At 42.6% G+C, this 20,430-nt stretch overlaps 1 protein-coding gene across 3 annotated transcripts in view; it reads right to left on the bottom strand.

Annotated features, from left to right (window-relative positions):
* The window catches only part of noxa1 (NADPH oxidase activator 1), a 77,219-nt gene that overhangs the window by 32,821 nt on the left and 23,968 nt on the right, over positions 1 to 20,430 (bottom strand). For all 3 annotated transcript variants that reach the window (XR_011882857.1, XM_072240632.1, XM_072240631.1), the window contains exons 5-7: positions 18,775 to 18,882; positions 15,815 to 15,874; positions 4,475 to 4,579 (exon numbers count right to left, since the gene is read on the bottom strand). Coding sequence is in view for 2 of the 3 variants with exons in the window: in XM_072240632.1 (XP_072096733.1) it covers positions 4,475 to 4,579; positions 15,815 to 15,874; positions 18,775 to 18,882 (273 nt within the window). In the remaining variant the exon portion in view is untranslated. The remainder of the gene's footprint in view (positions 1 to 4,474; positions 4,580 to 15,814; positions 15,875 to 18,774; positions 18,883 to 20,430) is intronic.

Genomic DNA, 20,430 nt, shown 5'->3' with positions numbered 1-20,430 from the left:
TAACATAGCGCTTTACATTACCAGTGACCCAGAGCTGCCTGCAAGGAGTTTGTATGTTCTTTCTGTGACCGCATGGGTTTTCTCTGGGTGCTCCGGTTTCCTCCCACAGTCCAAAGACATACCGATTCACAAGTTAATTGGCCATTTAAATTGTCCCATGATTAGGCTAGGATTAAATTGTAGGAATGCTGGGTGGTACAGCTTGAAGTGCCGGAAGGCCCTATTCTGTGCTGTATCTCAATAAGTCGACTATTCATTTCCCTCCTATAGGTGTTTCTTAACCTGTTGAGTTCCTCCAGCATTTTGTATGTGTTACTCTGGATTTCCAGCATCTGCAGAATCTCTTGAGTTTGCAATTCCTCTGTGCCTTCAATCCACACCAGTACTGGCTGCATGTTTATTTGCTTCTTTCTTGATTAGAGGTCCAACCAGTTCCCTTCCACCGACATATTCTCACATTAAGCAATAACTTCCACTCACTTTCTCCAGATCAGAGGGAATCTCATTGAAATATGCAAAACTCTTACAGGATTTGCCAGAGTAGAATTGATGTGGAATTGATGTTTCAATTGGGTGCCTAGAACCAGGGAACTGTGCTTCATAGTAAGGGGCGAGCTGTTCATGGGAGGAGATATTTCATCATTAGATATTGGTAAATCTTTGGAATTCTCTACCCAACAGGGAAATGGGGTTTCTCACCAAGCAGATTCACAAAGAATGGCTCAAAAACTTGTCTTATGGTCACCAAATCAACACCAACTTTCAAGCACTCACCTGTTCTAATTCTATGCTAATCTTATTCTATTCTCACCACATTTCTATCACTGATCCCGGATTCCCACACTCACCTGCACATCACCGATTCCGGATTCCCATGCTTACCAACACACCAATGACAATTTATAGTCACCAATTAACTGGACCATCACCACCAGGTTGCATCACTGTCTGGTATGGAGGGACCGCTACACAGATGCAGAAAGTTGTAAACTCAGCCAGCTCCACTTGCCTACATCATTGAGGACACCTTCAAAAGGCAAAACCTCAAAACAGCTGCATCTATCATTAAGGACCCTCATCAGCTAGCACATGCACTCTTGCCATTGCTATCATCAAGGAGGGAGTACAGGAGCCTGAAGACACACACTCATTTCAGGAACAGCTTCTTCCCCTCTGTCATCAAATTTCTGAATGGACAATGAACCCATGTACACGACCTCACTATTCAAAAAAACTTTTTTTTTGCTCATGTTTTGCCCTACTTATTTAACTTATTGTATGTATGTATAATTGTAATTTATAGCTTTTCTTTACTATTATTATGTATTGCAATGTACTGCTGCTGTAAAACAACAAATTTCGTGACATATGCTAGTGATAGCAAACCTGATTCTGATTCAGAATCTGGCATTGTGCTGGCATTCAAGAGGGCTCAGATGAGGTTCACAATAATGATTTCAGAAATGAAAGCATTATACGAGGAACGTTTGATAGCTCTGGGTCTGTATTTGCAGAAATTTAGAACAATGTGGGGGGAGATATCACTGTAATCTTTTGAATGTTGAAAAACGTAGACAGAGATGTGGAAAGGATGTTTCCCATCGTGGGCAAGTCTAGGACAAGAGGGCACAGCCTCAGGATAGAGGGGCGTCCATTTAAAACAGATGAAGAGATATTTCTTTAGCCAGAGGGTAGTGAATTTGTGGAATTTGTTACCACAGGCAGCTGTGGAGGCCAGGTCATTGGGTGTATTTAAGACAGAGCTTGACAGGTTCTTGATTGGACACGGCATCAAAGGGGAGAAGGCAGGGGAGTGGGGCTGAGGAGGGAAGAAAAGGATCAGCAATGATTAAATGGCAGAGCAGACTTGATGGGTCAAATGGCCTATTTCTGCCCCTATGTCTTATGGTCTTATGAATCTACCAACCCAAAAGTCTTTTGGATGCAGGAGGAAACTTGAGCACTGGAGAAAACCCACGTATTAACAGGAAGAACTGCAAACTGGCTAAGTCACTTGACAGACCACGGCTACTCAGACTGACTGACTTTTTATTGTGAGGCTTCAGAGGAATTTATATAAGTCTCCTGCAATAAGCAAATTATCAATGTGAAAGATTATGAAACTGCTGGCAAATTATTGATGTAAGTAAATTATCTGAGTGACAAGATAGTATCATGGACAACAAGCTGATATTCAAGGTGGCAAATGGAACACATTTAAAAAGTGCAATGACAGCTTTGAAGGCTATATAACAATGTTTGTCAATGATATTAAGGAAGGCAACATTGTATGTGTCAATGGAGATTTTAGTGTACATTGTCAAAAAATAGGGAAAAGCAAAACTGGAGCAACACATACAAGTGTCTGGAGGAACTTGGCAGATCGGGGAACATCGAAGAACGAAATCAACAGTTGACGTTTTAAGACCCTTCTTCAGGGCTGGAAAAAGGGCAGAAGCCAGAACGTGGAGGGGAAAGGCGAGGAGTACAAGTTGACAGCTGATAGGTGAGGGGGGAAAGTGGGGACGTGAGGTAAGAAGTGATGTAAGAAGCTGGGAGATGATAAGTGAAAGAGGTAAAAGGCTAAAGAAGGAGGAATCTGACAGGTGAGGGCAGTACAGAGTAAATTTATTATCAAAGTACATATAAGGACTCTTTAAGGAACAGATAAAGTCACTGCAACAATAATTTCCACTGGTTGTGGTGACTCATACTAGAGGCCATTGTTTAAATGTGTGTCTCATGAGTGTGTCTCATGAGTGTTTTCCTACACTACAGGCAGGAAAAATAATTTGGAATATCAGCAACATTATTGAGTCAAATAATAATTTAAAACGGGATTATTAGAGTCATAGAGCACTGCAGCACATAAACAGGACCTTCAGTCCATCCAGTTCATACCGAACTATTACTCTGCTAGTCCCATTGACCTGCACCTGGACCATGGCCCTCCAAGCCCCTCCCAGCCATGTACTTACCCAGACTTCTCTTAAATGTTAAAATCGAACCCGTATTCACCACTTCCACTGGCAGCTTCATCTACACTCTCACCACCTTCTGAGTGAAGATGTTTCCCCTCTCATGTTCCCCTTAAATATTTCTCCTTTCACCCTTAACCCATGACCTCTAGTTTTAGTCTCACCCAACCTCAATGGAAAAAGCCTGTTTACATTTACCCTACCTACACCTTTCATAATTTTGTATACTTCTATCAAATCTCCCCTCATTCTCCTACACTCCAAGGAATAAAGTCCAAACCTATTCAATCTTTCCCTATAACTCTGGTCTTCAAGTCCTGGCAACATCCTCGTAAACTTTCTCCGTATTCTTTCATTAGATTTGTTAACTAATAATAGGTAAGTAGCCAGAAAAGAATCAAAGGGGAGTTATGATAAAGAATAGGTTGCACGACCACAGAAAAGGGGAATGACACTGATCTGAGTTCTCTGTTGGGAGATGGCATCATCACAAAGGGCTGAATGATCTCCAATGTTGCAATGAGCAAGCAAGCTAACCTAGTACCAGATTTAACACTCAGAAGGTATTGCTAGGAATGAGAGCACCAATGGAATTAGTTCTAGTAGAGGTCATTATAGGGTTAGTAAGATATACTGTATTGCTGAGACTTAGCACAAATCCCGCATTGAACATCCCATGGCTTAGTGAGCAGGGATTGCCTGTGAGGGTCAGGCCCGGCCAGGATTTGGTGAGTGGTGTGGCCACTCAGTTCATTGTTGGGGCTAGCAAGAGCTACTTCATAGGATGACCTCTCTCTGGGCTATGCAGTCAAAGGATAAAAAGAGAGGGAAATAGTAGTTTCCATCTCATCAATAGTCCTCAGCAATAACTACTTCGGGCGGTAGCCATCCTAAATACCAGACCCCAGCAATCAGCAGCTGCACCACCTGCCAGGGTGCCTCCCACAACCTCACCAAACACCAGGCAGCCTCTCCTCAGCGAGAACTGGAGTAGCAGTAAAGGAGCCAGGGTTCTTGGATATGCCACAAGTAGTGAATACAGATTTTAGTCACAGATCAGACATAAACTTGCAGACTAAGCTCAAGGGACAAGGTAAGTAACCAGAAAAAGATCAAAGGGGAGTTGTCCTCTGTGCCTACAATAAATGTACCACAACCCATTTTAGAGATCACAGAGGGACACATGGACTAGCTTGGGGGAACAGCAGTCGGAGATGGTCAAGAGGTGGGGGAGTGTAGGATCCTGGGAGGAAGGTAGAGAGTAGAGGGTCATTAGTGAGGCTAGGATAATGAGGGGCAGTGAGCAGGCGTCATGGAGGGTCCTGGGGAGAAGTCAGGAAGCACAAAGCACCTTGGTGGCTGTGTCATGCAAAAGGAATGGAGAGTCTTGGGTCAATAAAAGGGCTGTTACCACATTTGAGTCTTGGACAACTTTAGTCAGTTGGCTGTTAAGTGTTAAGTAGCAAGAGTGATAACTGAATATGATCCTTTGTTACCTTGCTGGGTACAGCTGCTGATGCAGGCGTCATTGGTGCTTCAGTTTCTCCTGGTGTCCTCAGCAATGTCTGGGGAGCAGTATTTGTTTCAGCAGAAGCAAGACCCTGGAAAGGACAAAACAGAACATTCTCAGGTTTGCAGATTTCTAATTCTGAAATTATTTGGCAAAGCCTTCATATTATCTTCCGCTATTGTCCCTATTTAATGCACTTATTCTGAATCAGACTTTGCCCTTCCTCACTAGTGGCCTGCACCAACCACTTTCTGTCAAGGTCAGGGTCAGAATCTATAGCCCTGTCGGACTTTGAGCTTGCTAAAACCCGGATAGGAGGAGGAGTAACCCTGGCACAATTCCCTTCTCTGTAACTCGGATCACCAACCAACCTTCAGGAGAAAGCTTTCCTTCTCTGAGTCCTCATTTTTCTCACTGATTGAGCTGCTTCACGTCCCGTTGTCCTTCCTTAAACAGGCTGTCTGTCTAGGTACCATATCCGATGCGGACTTTGGTGACCATGGTTTTCCATATAGATCTATCCTTCATTTTTTGGATGACTTCCATTTCCTCGATGTGTAGCCACCTGGTTATGCTTTTGATGTACATAAGCTGAGGTCTTCATCTAGGTTTGCTCCCCTCAATCTTTCCAGAGTGTACAAGTTTTTCTAGTTCATCTTTCCGCATGATGTGTCCGAGGAATCTGAGTTGTCTTTCTCTTATTGTTGGTATGAGTGATCTAACTGCTTGGGCTCTTCTGAGAACTTCTTCATTTGATGTGTGTGTGGTCCATGATATTTTTAACATTCTTCTGTAGAACCATAATTCAGCTGCTTCTAGTCTCTTTTCCATTGCTGGAGAAATGGTCCAGCATTCAGTTCCATAAGTCAGGATAGAATAAACGTAGCACTGCAGTATTCTGTTTTTAGTGTGCGTGCTCATCTTTCTGTCTGTTAATATGGTCTTCATTTTTTGGAAAATTTCTTTCTCCATTGCTATTCTGTATTTGATTATCTGTGTCACACCTGCCATTATTTGTTATTAGGCTGCCAAGATATTTGAATTTGTTGACTTGTTTAATGTTTGTATTTCTGATCTTGATCACACATTGTGGGATGTTTGTCTTTCTGAAGATGACCATGCTTTCTGTCTTCTTGGTGTTGATTGAGAGGCCTCTGCGATTACTTTCTGCTGCCACTGTAGTGAGTAGTTCTTGAAGTTTTGTTTCTGAGTCAGCTATTAGTACGATGTCACCAGCATATCTGATGTTATTTATATTATGGCCTCCAATTGTGAATCCTTTGATGTCTTTGATACTTCTCAAGATATTTTCACTATACAGGTTGAATAAGTCTGGTGAAAAGACACAAGCTTGCCTGACTCCTCTCATGATATTCACACACTCACTCACTTCTCCTTCTATTCTGATGGATGCTGTCTGGTCCCAATCTAAGTTTCTTAAACGTATATCTTTCCCATCTATGTCAAGATCTTGAAGCATTTCCAGAAGATCTTGCTGTCTAATGGTGTCAAAAGCTTTTGTATAGTCGATGAAACATAGGTAGATGTCTCTTTGTACCTGGATGGCTCGTTCACAGATCATCTGTAGCATAAAAATTGTATTTCTGGTTTCAGTGTTTTCAGTGTTTTCCACAAAGCTGCATTGTTCTTTACCGATTTCTGGTTTTGTACCGCGTCTTGCTCTCATCAAAACAGGCTACTCATCCAAAAAAATTTAAGATTTAATATTCCTCAGTAGGCGGTCCTGTCTCCGGGCTGTGGCATTCGAATTTCTCTCTTGGGTCAACAGAACTCATTCTTTTATTGCTGAGACTAGTGGATTGGGAGTGTGCATAACCGGCTTCAGACATTAGCTTATTTTATAACACATTCCCCAGTGAACCAGCACGCTTTTGCTTGCACATCTTAATTCACCTCTGAGTGAAAAAAAAGCTCATCACTCTTGGTAGGTCAATGCCCAGAAACAGCCAGTTACACACAAGACACTGCCAAACCAGGCAGAGATGTGAACCAATAATCAATCAAATCTGCCTACAGAAAGAATGATTTTCATGCTACCATTCCCAGAAATAGCTGAGCTCACAATCCCCCAACTGCATCCAGCAGAGTCCTTGCCAATGTCAAGCAAAGCAATCCCACCATCCCATTCGTCAAGACCATAATATATAGGAACAGAACCGGGCTATTCGGCCCATTGAGTCTGCTCTGTCATTTTATCATGGTTGATCCAACTTCCCTCTCAGCCTCAATCTCCTGCCTTATTCCTGTATCCCTTCATGCCCCGACTAATCAAGAATCTATCACCCTCAGCTTTAAATATACATAAGGACTTGGCCTCAACAGCTGCCTGTGGCAAAGAATTCCACAGATTCACCACTCTGGCTAAAGAAATTAATCCTCATCTTCATTCTAAAAGAACGCCCATCTATTCTGAGGCTGTGTCCTCTGGTCATAAATTCTTCCCCCACAGGAAACATCCTCTTTACATCCACTCTATCAAGGCCTTTCACCATTCAATGTTTCAATGAGGTCACCCCTCATTTTTCTGAATTCCAATGAATACAGGCCCAGAGCCATCAAAATTTCTCTATATGGCAAGCTATTCAATCCTGGAATCATTTTCAAGAATCTTCTTTGAACCCTCTCAAGTTTCAGCACATCCTTTCGTAGATAAGGGCCTAAAACTGCTCACAATAAAGTACTCTAAGTGAGGCCTCACCAGTGCTTTATAAAGTCTCTACATTGTATCCTTGCTTTTATATTCTAGTCCACATCGTATTTGCCTTCCTCAATCTGCAAATTAACCTTTAGAGAATTCTGCACAAGGACCCCCAAGTCCCCTTGCGCCTCAGGTTTTTTTGTATTTTCTCTCCATTTAGAAAATAGTCAACCCTTTCATTTCTTCCACCAAGGGTGCAAGACCATTCACTTTACAACATCTGCCACTTCTTTGCCCATTCTCCTACTAAGACTAAGTCCTTCTGTAGCCTCTGTATTTCCTCAAAACTACCTAGCCCTCCTCTTATCTTTGCATCATCTGCAAACTTTGCAATAAAGCTATCAATTGCATCATCCAAATCATTAACATTTAATGTAAAAAGAATCGGTCCCAACACAGATCCTTACTCCCTCTGCCTCCTGCCAATCAGCAACTGCTTTATTCATACTAGAATCTTTCCTGTATTACCATAGGATCTTATTAAGCAGCCTCATGTGTGGCACCTTGTCAAAGGCCTTGTGAAAATCCAAGTACACAACATCAACCAATTCTCCTTTGCCTATCCTATTTGTTATTCCTTCAAAGATTTCCAACACATTTGTCAGGCAAGATTTACCCTTGAGGAAACCATGGCCTATTTTATCATGACCCTGCAAGTACCCTGAGACCTCATAATATTCGACTCCAATATCTTCCCAGCCAATGAGGTGAAATTAACTGGCCTATAGTTTCCTGCCTCTCTCCTTTCTTGAAGAGTGAAGTGAAATTTGCAATTTTCCGGGCTTCTATAACCATCCCAGAATCCAGTGACTCTTGAAAGATCATTACTAATGCCTCCATAATCTCTTCAGCCATCTCTTTCAGAACCCTGGGGTGTACACCATCTGGTCTGGGTGATCTATCTACTTTCAGACCTTTCAGTTTCCCAAGCATCTTCTCTCTAGTAATGGTAACTTCACCCACTTCATGCCCCTGACGCTTGGAACCTGTACCATACTGCTAGTGTATTTCACAGTGAAGACTGATGCTATTCAGTTTGTCCGCTATTTCCTTGTCCCCTATTGCAACCTCTCCAGCATCATATTCCAGCGGTCCTATATCCACTCTCACCTTTCTTTTACACTTTATGTATCTGAACAAACTTTTGGTATCCTCTTTAATATTATTGGCTAGCTTACTTTTGTATTCCATTTTTACCTTCTTAATGACTTTTTTAGTTGCCTTTTGTTGGTTTTTAAAAGCTTCCCAATCCTCTAACTTCTCACTAATTTTTGCTCTATATATGCCCTCCCTTTGGCTTAGACCTTTTTCAGCCATGATTGTGTCATCTTTCTTTTCCAATACTTCCTCCTCTTTGGAATGTATATATCCTGCGCCTTCAGAGTTACTTCCAGAAATTTCAGCCATTGTTGCTCTGCCATCATCCCTGCCAGTGTTCTTTTCCAATCAATTTTGGCTAACTCCTCTCTCATGCCTCTGTAATTCCCTTTACTTCACTGTAATACTGATACATCTGACTTTAGCTTCTCCTTCTCCAATTTCAGGGTGAATTCGATCACATTATGATCACTTTCCCTAAGTGTTCTTTTACCTTAAGCTCGCTAATCAATTCTGGTTCAATGTACAACCCCCAGCCCAGAATAGCCAATCCCTTAGCAGGCTCAACCATGAGCTGCTCTAAAAAGTTATCTCATGGGCATTTTAGAAATTCCCCCTCCTGGAACCCAGCACCAACCTGATTTTCCCAATCTACCTGCATATTGAAATCCCTCATAACAATTATAACATTGCCCTTTTGGTATGCATTTTCTATCTCCCATTGTAATTTGTAGACCACATCCTTACTACTGATTGGAGGTCTGTGTACAAATCCCATCAGGATCTTTTTACCCTTGCAGTTCTTTAGCTCTATCCACAAGGATTCAACACCTTGCAACTTGATATCACCTTCTTCTAATGATTTGATTTCAAGTGCAAACAGTCCCTTCTGTACAGGCCCCACCTCCCCTGGAAGAGAGCTTTATGATCCAAAATTTATGCCCTCCCTCCTACACCAACTCCTTAGTCATGTACTAAACTGTATTATCTTCCTAGTTCTGGCCTCACTAGCACATGGCACTGGTAGGAATCCTGAGATTACAACCCTAGAGGTCTTGCCCTTTAACTTAGCACCTAACTCCCTGTGCAGAACCTCTTCACTAGTCCTACCCATGTCATTGGTACCTACACGGATCACAACTTCTGGTTGTTCACTTTCCCACTTAAGAATACTGAGGACTCAATCTGAGATATTCTGGACCCGGGCACCCAGAGACAACCTACCATCTGGGAATCTTTTTCTCGCCCACAGAACCTCCTATCTGTTCCCTTAACTAATGACCACAGCGTGCCTCTTCTCCTCCCTTCCCTTCTGAGTCACAGAGGCAGACTCAGTGCCAGAGACTCGACCACTGTGACTTTCCTCTGTTAGGTCAAACCACTCTGCGCCCCCCCCCCAACAAAGTGATGTAACTGTATTTGAGGGGGATGGCCACAGGGGTACTCTGCATCTGCTCCTTAACCCATTTCCCCTTCCTGACTGTAACCCAGTTTCCTGTGTCCTGCCCCAAGGGTGTAACTACCTCATCATATGTCCTAACTATCAGCCCCTTCAGCCTCCAGAGTTCGTCAAGTTCCAGCTCCAACTCCTGCAGTTTGTTAGATGCTGCAGCTGGATGCACTTCTCACAGTTGTAGATGTCAGGGACACTGGAGATCTTCCTGCCTTTCAACATCCGGCAAGACGAGCATTCCACTATCCTGCCCAGTGTCTCTGCTGTCCTCAAACAAGAGAAAGTCTGTAGATACTGGAAATCCGAGCAGCACACACACACACAGTGCTGGAGGAACTCAGCAAGTTAGGCAGCATCTGTGGAAAAAAGTACAGTCGACGTTTTGGGCCGAAACCCTTTGGCAGGACCAGAGAAAAAAAGCTGAGGAGTAGATTTGAAAGGTGGGGAGAGGGGAGAGAGAAATACCAGGCGATAGGTGAAACTTGGAGGGGGAGGGATGAAGCAAGAGTTAGGAAGTTGATTGGTGAAAGAGACTGAAGGCCATGGAAGAAAGACGAAATGGAAGAGGAGGCGATGGGTGGCACAAAGATAATATGAGAGAGGGACAAGGGGATGGGAAATGGAGAAAGGGGGGTGGTGGAGGCATTACTGGAAGTTTGAGAAATCAATGTTCATGCCATCAGGTTGGAGAATACCCAAATGGAATATAAGGTGTCGTTCCTCCAACCTAAGTGGAGGAAGCCATGGATGGACATATCGGAAAGGGAATGGGAGGTGGAATTAAAATGGGTGGCCACCAGGAGATCCTGCTTGTTCTGGCGGATAGAGCATAGATGCTCAGCGGATCAGTCTCCCAATCTACGTCAGGTCTCACCGATATACAAAAGGCCATACCGGGAGCACCCAACAGACTCACAGGTGAAGTGTTGCCTCACCTGGAAGGACTGTTTGGGGCCCTGAATGGTAGTGAGGGAGGAGGTGTAGGGGCAGGTGTAGCACTTGTTCCGCTTACAAGGATAAGTGCCACGAGGGAGATCAGTGGGGAAAGACTAATGGACATGGGCGTCACATAGGGAGCAATCCCTACAGAAAGCAGGAAGTTGGGGGGGGAGGGAAAGATGTGTTTGGTGGTGGGATCCAGTTGGAAATGGCGGTTGAGGGCAGCATCAATGGTGGAGGAAGGGAAGCCCCTTTCTTTGAAAAAGGAGGACATCTTCATTCTAGAGTGAAAAGCCTCATCCTGAGAGCAGATGCAGTGGATCTCAACTATCTAGCTGAGCAGATATAAAGGGGGGGGGGAGGGAAAAAAAACTTAACCTAGAGCTTTCCTTTGCTTTCTCTGACTGAAACCTCTCTTCGCCGAAGGCTCGAAGAGCTAAAGCTTCAAGATCTCCACTCAGACAATGTCTGCTGTGACAATAGCTGCTGTGCTTGCCCCTGCCTTCCTTTAATTTGTTCTTGCTAATCAATCCCAAACGCCAATTGGTTGCTGGTCAAAGCTTTTTTTCCTACGCGGGCAGTGGACCTGATTGAAATTCCCTCCTCTCAAACTTTCTGATGCCTAGATCGGTTGTTGGTCAAAGTTCTTTTTGTAGCCCTGTACTTACTCTCTCCCACCTGCACATCAACTCCTTTCTGATTATTTGTCTCATATTTATACTGAGGAGTAATTTACCGTGGGTAATTTATCAATCAACACATATTTGGGGTGTGGACGGTGGTAGTACATACAGAGAAAACCCTCAGTGTCACAGATAGCACCAAAGGTCCAGATCAAACCCTGGTTGAAGGAGCTGCTAAGTAGCAGCTCTTAAAAAAAATGTACTGCTGTGCCATTGTGACTCATTCACCACAGACCACAGGGCACTTATATGTAACCTATCACATACAAGCCTCCCCACCCATAAGTGTTCACACTCAGTAGGACCCCACCCCTAGCTCACCACAGCACTCAGGACCCCACCCGTAATCTACCACATCTGCAGCACCCCACCCATAACCCGCAGCAGTCCAGGAAACTAAACATAGATCTCTGTATTGGTAGACAACACAAAATTGGGTGTAATCTACGAGGAGGATGCAAACAGGCTCCAAGTTGATTTAGACCAGTTCGTGCATTCAGGTACAACCAGCATTGAGAAATGAAGTGTCACTTTGGTCTTCCTTACAAAGGTCAAGGGTGTCTTGTTGCCACTGTGTGGGGGGTATTATGTTCCATTTTGGTCACTTTATCTGATAGAATGTTCATGTAATGGAACAAGTGACACAAAATTTACTGGATGGCAAGAATGAAAAGAATAAGTTGGTCAAGGCTATCTTCGTTGCAGTACTAAAGAATGAGAAGGGATCTTGTAGAAACAATAACATTCAAACAGGACTTGATGGGTTAGACACAGGGAAAATGTTTCTATTGGATGTAGAATTCAGGACCAGGATGACAATCTCAGGATATGAAGAAGACCATTTAGAACTAAGATGAGGAGAAAATTCTTCACTCGGAGTCTGTGGGGACTTTGTCATTAAATTGATTCAAGTAGAAGGTAGATATACTTCTCCATGTGAAGGGAATTGAGGGATATAAGGAGAAGGTAGGAAAGAGTGAGGAAGTGGATAATCATGTTGAATGGTCAAGAGGTTCAAAGGGTTTAATTACCTACTCCTTCTATTTTTGATGTTCATATAACCCAATACAATCTATTTTTTATCATTTTACAAATCAGGGAATTATTGACTATGCCAGTGTTAATTACGTATTCCTGAAAAGTAGTTGTGAGTTGCTTTCTTGAACCACTGCTGAAGGAGTTCACACAGTGTAGTTGGTGAATCAATTCCATGATTTAGACACGGTGATATATAGTCCAGAGATTCTCATACAAAACCCAGAGGAGTCCACAGATTCCCAGCGATGAATCAAAAATTTTCAGAGATACTGTAACAAAATGCACTGATGAGGGTAACGTGATTGACATGGTCAATTGGACACTAGTATTGGCCTTTGACTAGGTCCTAAATGGAAAACTGGACAAGAGGTAAGAGTCTGTGCAATCCAAGGCAAGATGGCAAATTAAATTCGAATTTGGCCTGGTAATGGGAGATAGAGGGTAACGCGGAGGATTGCATTTGTGATCAGAAGCCCGTGACCATAGACATACTGTGCGGATCAGTGCTAGGACTCTTGCTGTTTGTTATTTACATTAATGATTTTGATATGAATTTAGGGGGTATGATTCATTAGATTGTATATGACAAAAAAATGTTGGGGTTGTTGATAATGAAAGGATGGTCAGATGCTCTAGGATGATAGAGTCACAAACACGTAGTACAGAAATACAGTCTTTGGGCCATCATGTCCATGCCAACCATCAAGTGTCTGTCTATACTAACCTCATTTACCAGCACTTGGTCCGTAGTCTATTGTGCCTTGGCAATTCAAGTGCTCATTCAGATGTTCCTTAGATGTTCTGAGAGCATTGCCTCCAGACTTCAGCTTCCAGATCCCATTGACATCTTTTGCTCATCTTAATCTATGTCCTCTGTCCTGAGACATAACTGGCTATAGCAAGTTTCTTGTTATCCACCCTACCTGTCCCTCTCATGATTTTCTAAATCCTACCTCATCTCATCCTCTCCATGAAAAACAAACTCAGCCTATTCAGTCTTTCCATATTACTGAAACGTTCCATCACAAGTAACGTCTCCCTCGTGAACAAGATGAAAACCTGCAGATGCTGGAAATCTGAGCAACATACACAAAATGCTGGAGGAACTCAGCAGGCCAGGCAGCATCTATGGGAAAGAGTACAGTTGACATTTCGGGCCAAAACGTCAACTGTACTTTTTTCCATAGATGCTGCCTGGCCTGCTGAGTTCCTCCAGCATTTTGTGTGTCTCCCTCGTGAATCTCCTCTGTATTGTATCCTATGCAATCATATCCTTCCTATAGGATGGCAGCCAAAACTGCACACTTTATTTCAGCCTAGGCCTAACCGATGTTGAACCAAGAGTCATGTTCTATACCATCTAACAAAGGGAAGCATCCCATACACCTTTACTGCCCTACCTACCTGCAACTCTTTGTTCCTCAGTACTCCGGATCATACTTCTGTTCATAATACATGTCCTATTTTTATTTGGACTCACAAAATGCATCATCTCACACTTAAGAAATGAATTAAATCTATTTCTTTCCAACTTATCAGCTGATCAATGTCGTTATGTTACCTAAGGCTACCCACCTCACAATCAGCAACATCATGTCACCTGAAAACTTATTGATCATACCTCCTAACATTCCTAAGTTGTTAATACTTAGAACAAATAACTAAGTGTCCCAGTACTGATTGTGTGGTACACCGTTGGTCACAGATTTACCATCACAAAAGCAAACGTCCACCATCACACTCTGCCTCTTACTATAAGCAAATTTTGGATTCAATTTGCCTTCAACCTATATGCTTCACCCTTTTGGACCAGTTCTTCCACGTGGGACCTTATAGGACTAAGTATCCAGGCAAACACTTGAATTCCCAAGTATAGAAGGCTATGCATCAAGAACTGGTAAATGTTATTCAATTAGGTGGTGTTTGACGGTCAACATGGATGGCTTGGGCCAAAGTGGCAATTTCTTTTTTACGACCCTATAACTATGTTAACCACATCAATAGTCATAGTCATAGTCATACTTTATTGATCCTGGGGGAAATTGGTTTTCGTTACAGTTGCACCATAAATAATTAAATAGTAATAAAACCATAAATAATTAAATAGTAATATGTAAATTATGCCAGGAAATAAGTCCAGGACCAGCCTATTGGCTCAGGGTGTCTGACCCTCCAAGGGAGGAGTTGTAAAGTTTGATGGCCACAGGCAGGAATGACTTCCTATGACGCTCTGTATTGCATCTCGGTGGAATGAGTCTCCGGCTGAATGTACTCCTGTGCCCAACCAGTACATTATGTAGTGGATGGGAGGAGACATTGTCCAAGATGGCATGCAACTTGGACAGCATCCTCTTTTCAGACACCACTGTGACAGAGTCCAGTTCCATCCCCACAACATCACTAGCCTTACGAATGAGTTTGTTGATTCTGTTGGTGTCTGCTACCCTCAGCCTGCTGCCCCAGCACACAACAGCAAACACGATAGCACTGGCCACCACAATCCCACTACCCTCAACTACATAATTAGTTACCATTTGAAAATCTCATTTAAATTAGCCTGAGAGAATCCCTTACAATCAAATCAATGTTACTTGTCCCTGATTACTACCTTTCCGATTGTAGATTAACTCTATCCCTCAGAATTCATATCCAGTAACTCTCAATGGACTCTGATAATTGCCTTGCTTATGCCTGTTGCCTGTCTTCCTGACTGCTGGTACCTCACCTGTGGCCAGTAAAGATTTAAAAATCTCCATCAAGGCCACAGCTATCTTCTCCCTTTCCAATCATAGGAACCAGTCTCTGAGGATTTACCCATCTTTATGCCCACTAGGTCATCTAATATCTCCTTCTTTTTGATCTTAATGTGCCCTGAGATTCAACTCACTGTCCCAACTGAAATCTTCAATGACAGTATCTTTCTCCTCACTGAAAAGAGTTGAAGAATATTTATTTAAGAGATTGTCTATGTGCGCCAGCTCCATAAACAGACTGCACCCGGGCCCCTCTTGGAACAGTTTGGTGCTGAATGCTCACAGTATCACTTTTAAAAGACGCCCCACATCAAGATTTACCAACAAGCAGCTGCTCTCAGTCTCCAATTTGCCACGTTCTGTCTAATGACACTGAAATCTACCGTCACCTAATTCAGTACCTCAATATCCAAATAATCCATACCTCTTTCTAGTACTACTTCGAAACTTACTGATTTTCATAGACACGGGAACAGAAGTCTCTTCCATCCCCTTATAGAGTCATAGAAAAGTACAGCACCAAAACAGGCCCTTCATCCCATCTAGCCCATGCCGAAATCCTGCTCCTTATCCTGTTCCTCTCACTTCCACCTTGCCATTTTCCACCCCTCTCCTCCAAATCCAAGTATATGCACAAGCATACCACTGAGCGAAGAGGTCCAAATCCAGCGAAGCTGTCATATGGGACCACAGAGGAGACCACCTGGACAGAAAGTGGAGAGAGTTTAAGTGTTAATCTGCTGGAACCCAAACCTTGCGTTTTACAGTACAGTGAAGACACTGATCAATTATTTTGCCTTGCAAGTCATGTAATCCACATTATAACTACATTGACCTGAATCAATAACTCTATCTCCTCAGATGCTGCTTGATCTGCTGTGTAATTATAGCATTTTCTGTTTTTACATATGATTTAAAGTAATTGCATAATTTTGCTTTCCAACCAATATAAATTAAATATAAGTAAATGCAAGCTTTCCTTGCATGGGTGAGGTACTGGAAGGCTGGAGGTGGCTAATATGTCTTTATTTATGAAGGGCTGCAAGGACAAGCCAGGGAACAAAGGGCCACTGAGATCAGAGGTGGGAAAGCTACTGGAGGGAATTCTCAGAGATAGGATAGTTCTGCATTTAGAAAGACTGATTAGGAATAGTCAGCATGACTTTGTGCAAAGAACATCATGTTTCATGAATTTACTTGAGTTTTTTCTAAAGAGGTAGCCAAAAGGATTGGCAGGGACAGGGCAGTAGACATTCTTTACATGAACTTTAGCAAGCCCCATGGTAGACTGGTCCAGTAGGTGAGATTGCATAGGACTGAAGATGAACTTGCACCCAATTGGATACAAACTGGTTTGGTGGAAGGAGCGGAAGGTGGTAGTAGAGGGTTGTTAAAAGTTTGGAACCTCCTTTGCTCATTGAATTTGAAATCTTTCAGCCCTGGAATTGTTCAGGTCAAATCTGACTGCACCTTTCTAGGAGTTTGATAATAATCTCAAAATGAACAGAACCGAATGAATTTTTTCTATTGCAGCTTTGTATCAGTCCAAAGATTCCCCACCATTCCCTCAAACATCCTGCATTTTTCAGAGTTATACAATTATATTGTATACTCAGATTCCTTTGTCCCATTTGGTCCATATTGTCTTTTCTTATTCTTTTTGTCAAAATGTATCACTTTACACTTCTCTGCATTAAATTTCACCTGCCACTTGTCGAAGCATTCTATCAGCCTACTGTGCTTTTGTAGCCTGTTAATATCTTTTTAATTGTTTAACAGGTATCCAAGTTTTTTGTTATCTGTATTCACAAGATCAAATTTCCCTAGAACTGACCCATAGGAAACATAACTGTCCACCTCCAGTCTAAAGCCCTCTCTCGTTACTTTCTGCCTTTAAGCTAATTTCCTGTCTTTCTTGGAAGTCCTTTGGGATCAGGAATTCCTGCTTCCACTCAAATTCTGTGTGTTCCAGCGTGGGTAATGTGGCCAATGTGAGATTTTGCATAGATGGGACAGGTGAGTGGATTGTTTGAGAGGTGATCTGCTCTTTACGGCTGTGCCCATTGTTTTCCAAATGCTCCAGCCATCACGGTCCAGAGATTCCCAAGAACCAAATAGGATTGTTATACTTTTCTGAGGAACTCCTGGGAACATTTTGAAGCATTTTCTCTCTGAGCTCCTCAAAGTGTGATATTGTGATAGAGTTTAATAGGGAGTGTCTGCTTCCAAATTCTGATGTCAGACACACAAATGATGTGGTCCACCAGTCTGAATGTAGTTTGGGTCTCTGTGCTGGAGATGTCAGCCTAACATTGGTTTGCTTCTCTTTCCAATAGATTTGCATTCAGTCTGTAAGTCTATGATGCAGCTACGTTTAATGCATAGCAACCCTTTAATGCCACAAAACTCAGTCTAGCTAACCAATCTTTACCTTGGGATTTTATTGAACACCTTCCGCATGTCAATGTAAATAACATCCATTGTGTACCCTTAATCTGCCTCCTCTGTTAACTCATGAAAGCACCTGGGTTAGTCAAACATAATTTCTCTTTAACAAATGCATGATGACTCTTATCAAGTCAAACTTCTTCAAGTGTCTATTACTGTTTCTCCTTATAATTGCTTCTCCCAGATCTGTGATTAAATCTATTGTTTCCTGGAGTGACTCTTCATCCCTTTTCTGAACAAGGGTAGTTTCTAATCTCCTGGTACCTTTCCTTTATCTCAAGAAATTACTGGAAATCTTTAATCGGCTTCCACTCCCACTGCAACCTCCTCACCATTGCGGACATCTTCCAAAGGCAATGCCTCAAGATGGCGGCATCCATCATTAAGGGCCCTCGCCGTCCGGGACATGCTGTCTTCACATTACTAACATCAGGGAGGAGCTACAGGAACCTAAAGACCCTCACTCAACATTTTAGGATCAGCTCCTTCCCCTCTGTTATCAGATAGCTGAGTGGTCCATGAAACCATGAATACCACCTCACTATTCATCTTTTGCATTATTTATTTATTACATTTATTTTAACTTATAGTAATTTGTTATACCCGCCCTGTGCTGCTGCCACAAAACAACAAATTTCATACAATGACAATAAACCTGATTCTGAGTTTTTGCACCTCGACTAGGTGACCTGCTGGTTTCAAACAAAGCCATCCTTTCTCATACCTTATCTGACAAATTTTCACCCCAACATTAACTCTGCCACCTCTTGTTCTAGCATAGCTTTACCGGACTCCTCTTCCTTGATGCAGACGAGTCCTCATACGGCACTGCAGCACAGCCTCTGGCTTCGTGCTTACATCACCACACTGACTGACTCGTGACGTGGATGGGAAGTCACAGGATGCTCACTACAGGACCCTTACCCAAACACCAGTGTGAGATACTCAAAGGAAAAACAAATACAAGGTGTCTAATTTGCACCCAGGTCACTCAATGGGGTGAATTGGAGAAACATACTGTGCTTCTTATGAGAAGCTATAATTATAATTTACAAACATTCTTATAAGTAAACTGCCATCAATAACTAGAGTATATTGATCAGGTCAACACCAATGGGAAGTGGACTAACCTCCAGCACCAAATAAACCACTTACTTTGGATGTTCCCAGGAAGTCCTTGAGTTTCAGTTCGTCCACCTCATGTTTGCTGGGTCTGAACACAATCCCCTCAGGCACATCAATTGGCTCAAGGGCATTTTGGCACTGAAAGAAACAAACTAAAGGTCAATCAATGTCAGCACCAACGGTGACAGTCGTTCCATATATCCAGCACCCTCAATGTGAAAAGTTTGCCCCTCAGGTGTCCTCTCATCTTCAATCTATACCCTCCAGTTCTGACTCCTTTGCCATTTGGAAAGTACTGTGATCATCTATGCCTCACATGATTTTTATAAACTTCTATAAGCTCACTCCTTCACCTCTTTTTCTCCAGGGAAAACACAACCAACCCGTCCAGTCTCTCCTTATACCTGCAGCCCTCCAGTCCCAGCAGTGCATTGTGAATCTGCACCCTCTCCAGCTTAATCATGTTCTTCCTACAGCATGGCAACCAGAACAGCATGCAAAGCTCCAACTATAGTGTCACCAGCGATTTGTACGGTTGTATTAATTATACGGCTGAACTTAATGCCCTGACTAATGAAAACAATTGTGCCCAATGCCTTTTCCAGCAGCCTGTGTTGCCACTTTCACAGAACTTTGTCCCGATACCCTTAGATCTGGATGCTTCTTGACAACACTTCCCAGGGCTTTGTCATTTACTGTGCAAGTCCTGTCCTGGTTTAACTTCTCAAAGTGCATCACTAATATCTCTTCACTGTTCCCTTGCCCACTTTCCCAGCTGACTTAGATTCCATTGTAATCTAATACAGCTCTTTACACCGTCCAATAACCCAACAATTTTGATGTCATCTACTATCCTCTGAGACTCATTCCTCCGAAATGCAGCACAGAGCGTCATAGGAAGTCATTCCTGCCTGTGGCCATCAAACTTTACAATTCCTCCCTCGGAGGGTCAGACACCCTGAGCCAATACGCTGGTCCTGGACTTAGTTCATAATTTACTGGCATAATTTACATATTACTATTTAACTATTTATGGTTCTATTACTATTTATTATTTATGGTGCAACTGTAACGAAAACCAATTTCCTCCGGGATCAATAAAGTATGACTATGACTATCTACATTCTTACCCAAATGTTTAATACGTGAGAACAAAACAGGAGACATCACTGTAAACACGAGGAATTCTGCAGATGCTGGAAATTCAAGCAACAGCGTTCACCAGCAGCCTTCATGTGTGTTGCAAGAGACATCACTGATCCCTTTAGCACACTGCTAATCACGGGCTGAAAAAACAGCACTCCACTGCCTCCTACCACCAGGCTAGTTTTGTATGCAATTGGACTTGTTTGATCTCAATAAATGGACCCAGCCTACCATGCATTACCTTATCATAAGCTTTGCTAAAGTCCATGAAGGAAATATCTGCCACTATGCCCTTGTAAATATTTGAGGTCACCTCTTTAAAAAGCGCAATTAATTTCATGTGATGCTTTTTCCCACACACAAAGTCGTATTGTTGATGCCTAATCGATTGTTGGCACACAATCCCGCTTAATTGAGGCAGAACAGCTTCTAACTAGCATCAGTCACGTGCATGTATGGCCGTTAGACATTACACTGTGTTTAGAGCAAACAGTTTTTAAATAGAGTCAGTTGTTTGTATTAGTGTTCAAAAAACAGTGA

Source organism: Mobula birostris, chromosome 22 (genome assembly GCF_030028105.1).
Source record: "Mobula birostris isolate sMobBir1 chromosome 22, sMobBir1.hap1, whole genome shotgun sequence".
NCBI classification, from domain to species: Eukaryota; Metazoa; Chordata; class Chondrichthyes; order Myliobatiformes; family Myliobatidae; genus Mobula; species Mobula birostris.
Note: the sequence above shows the minus strand (reverse complement) of the source record. Positions and strands in the feature narration are given on the sequence as shown.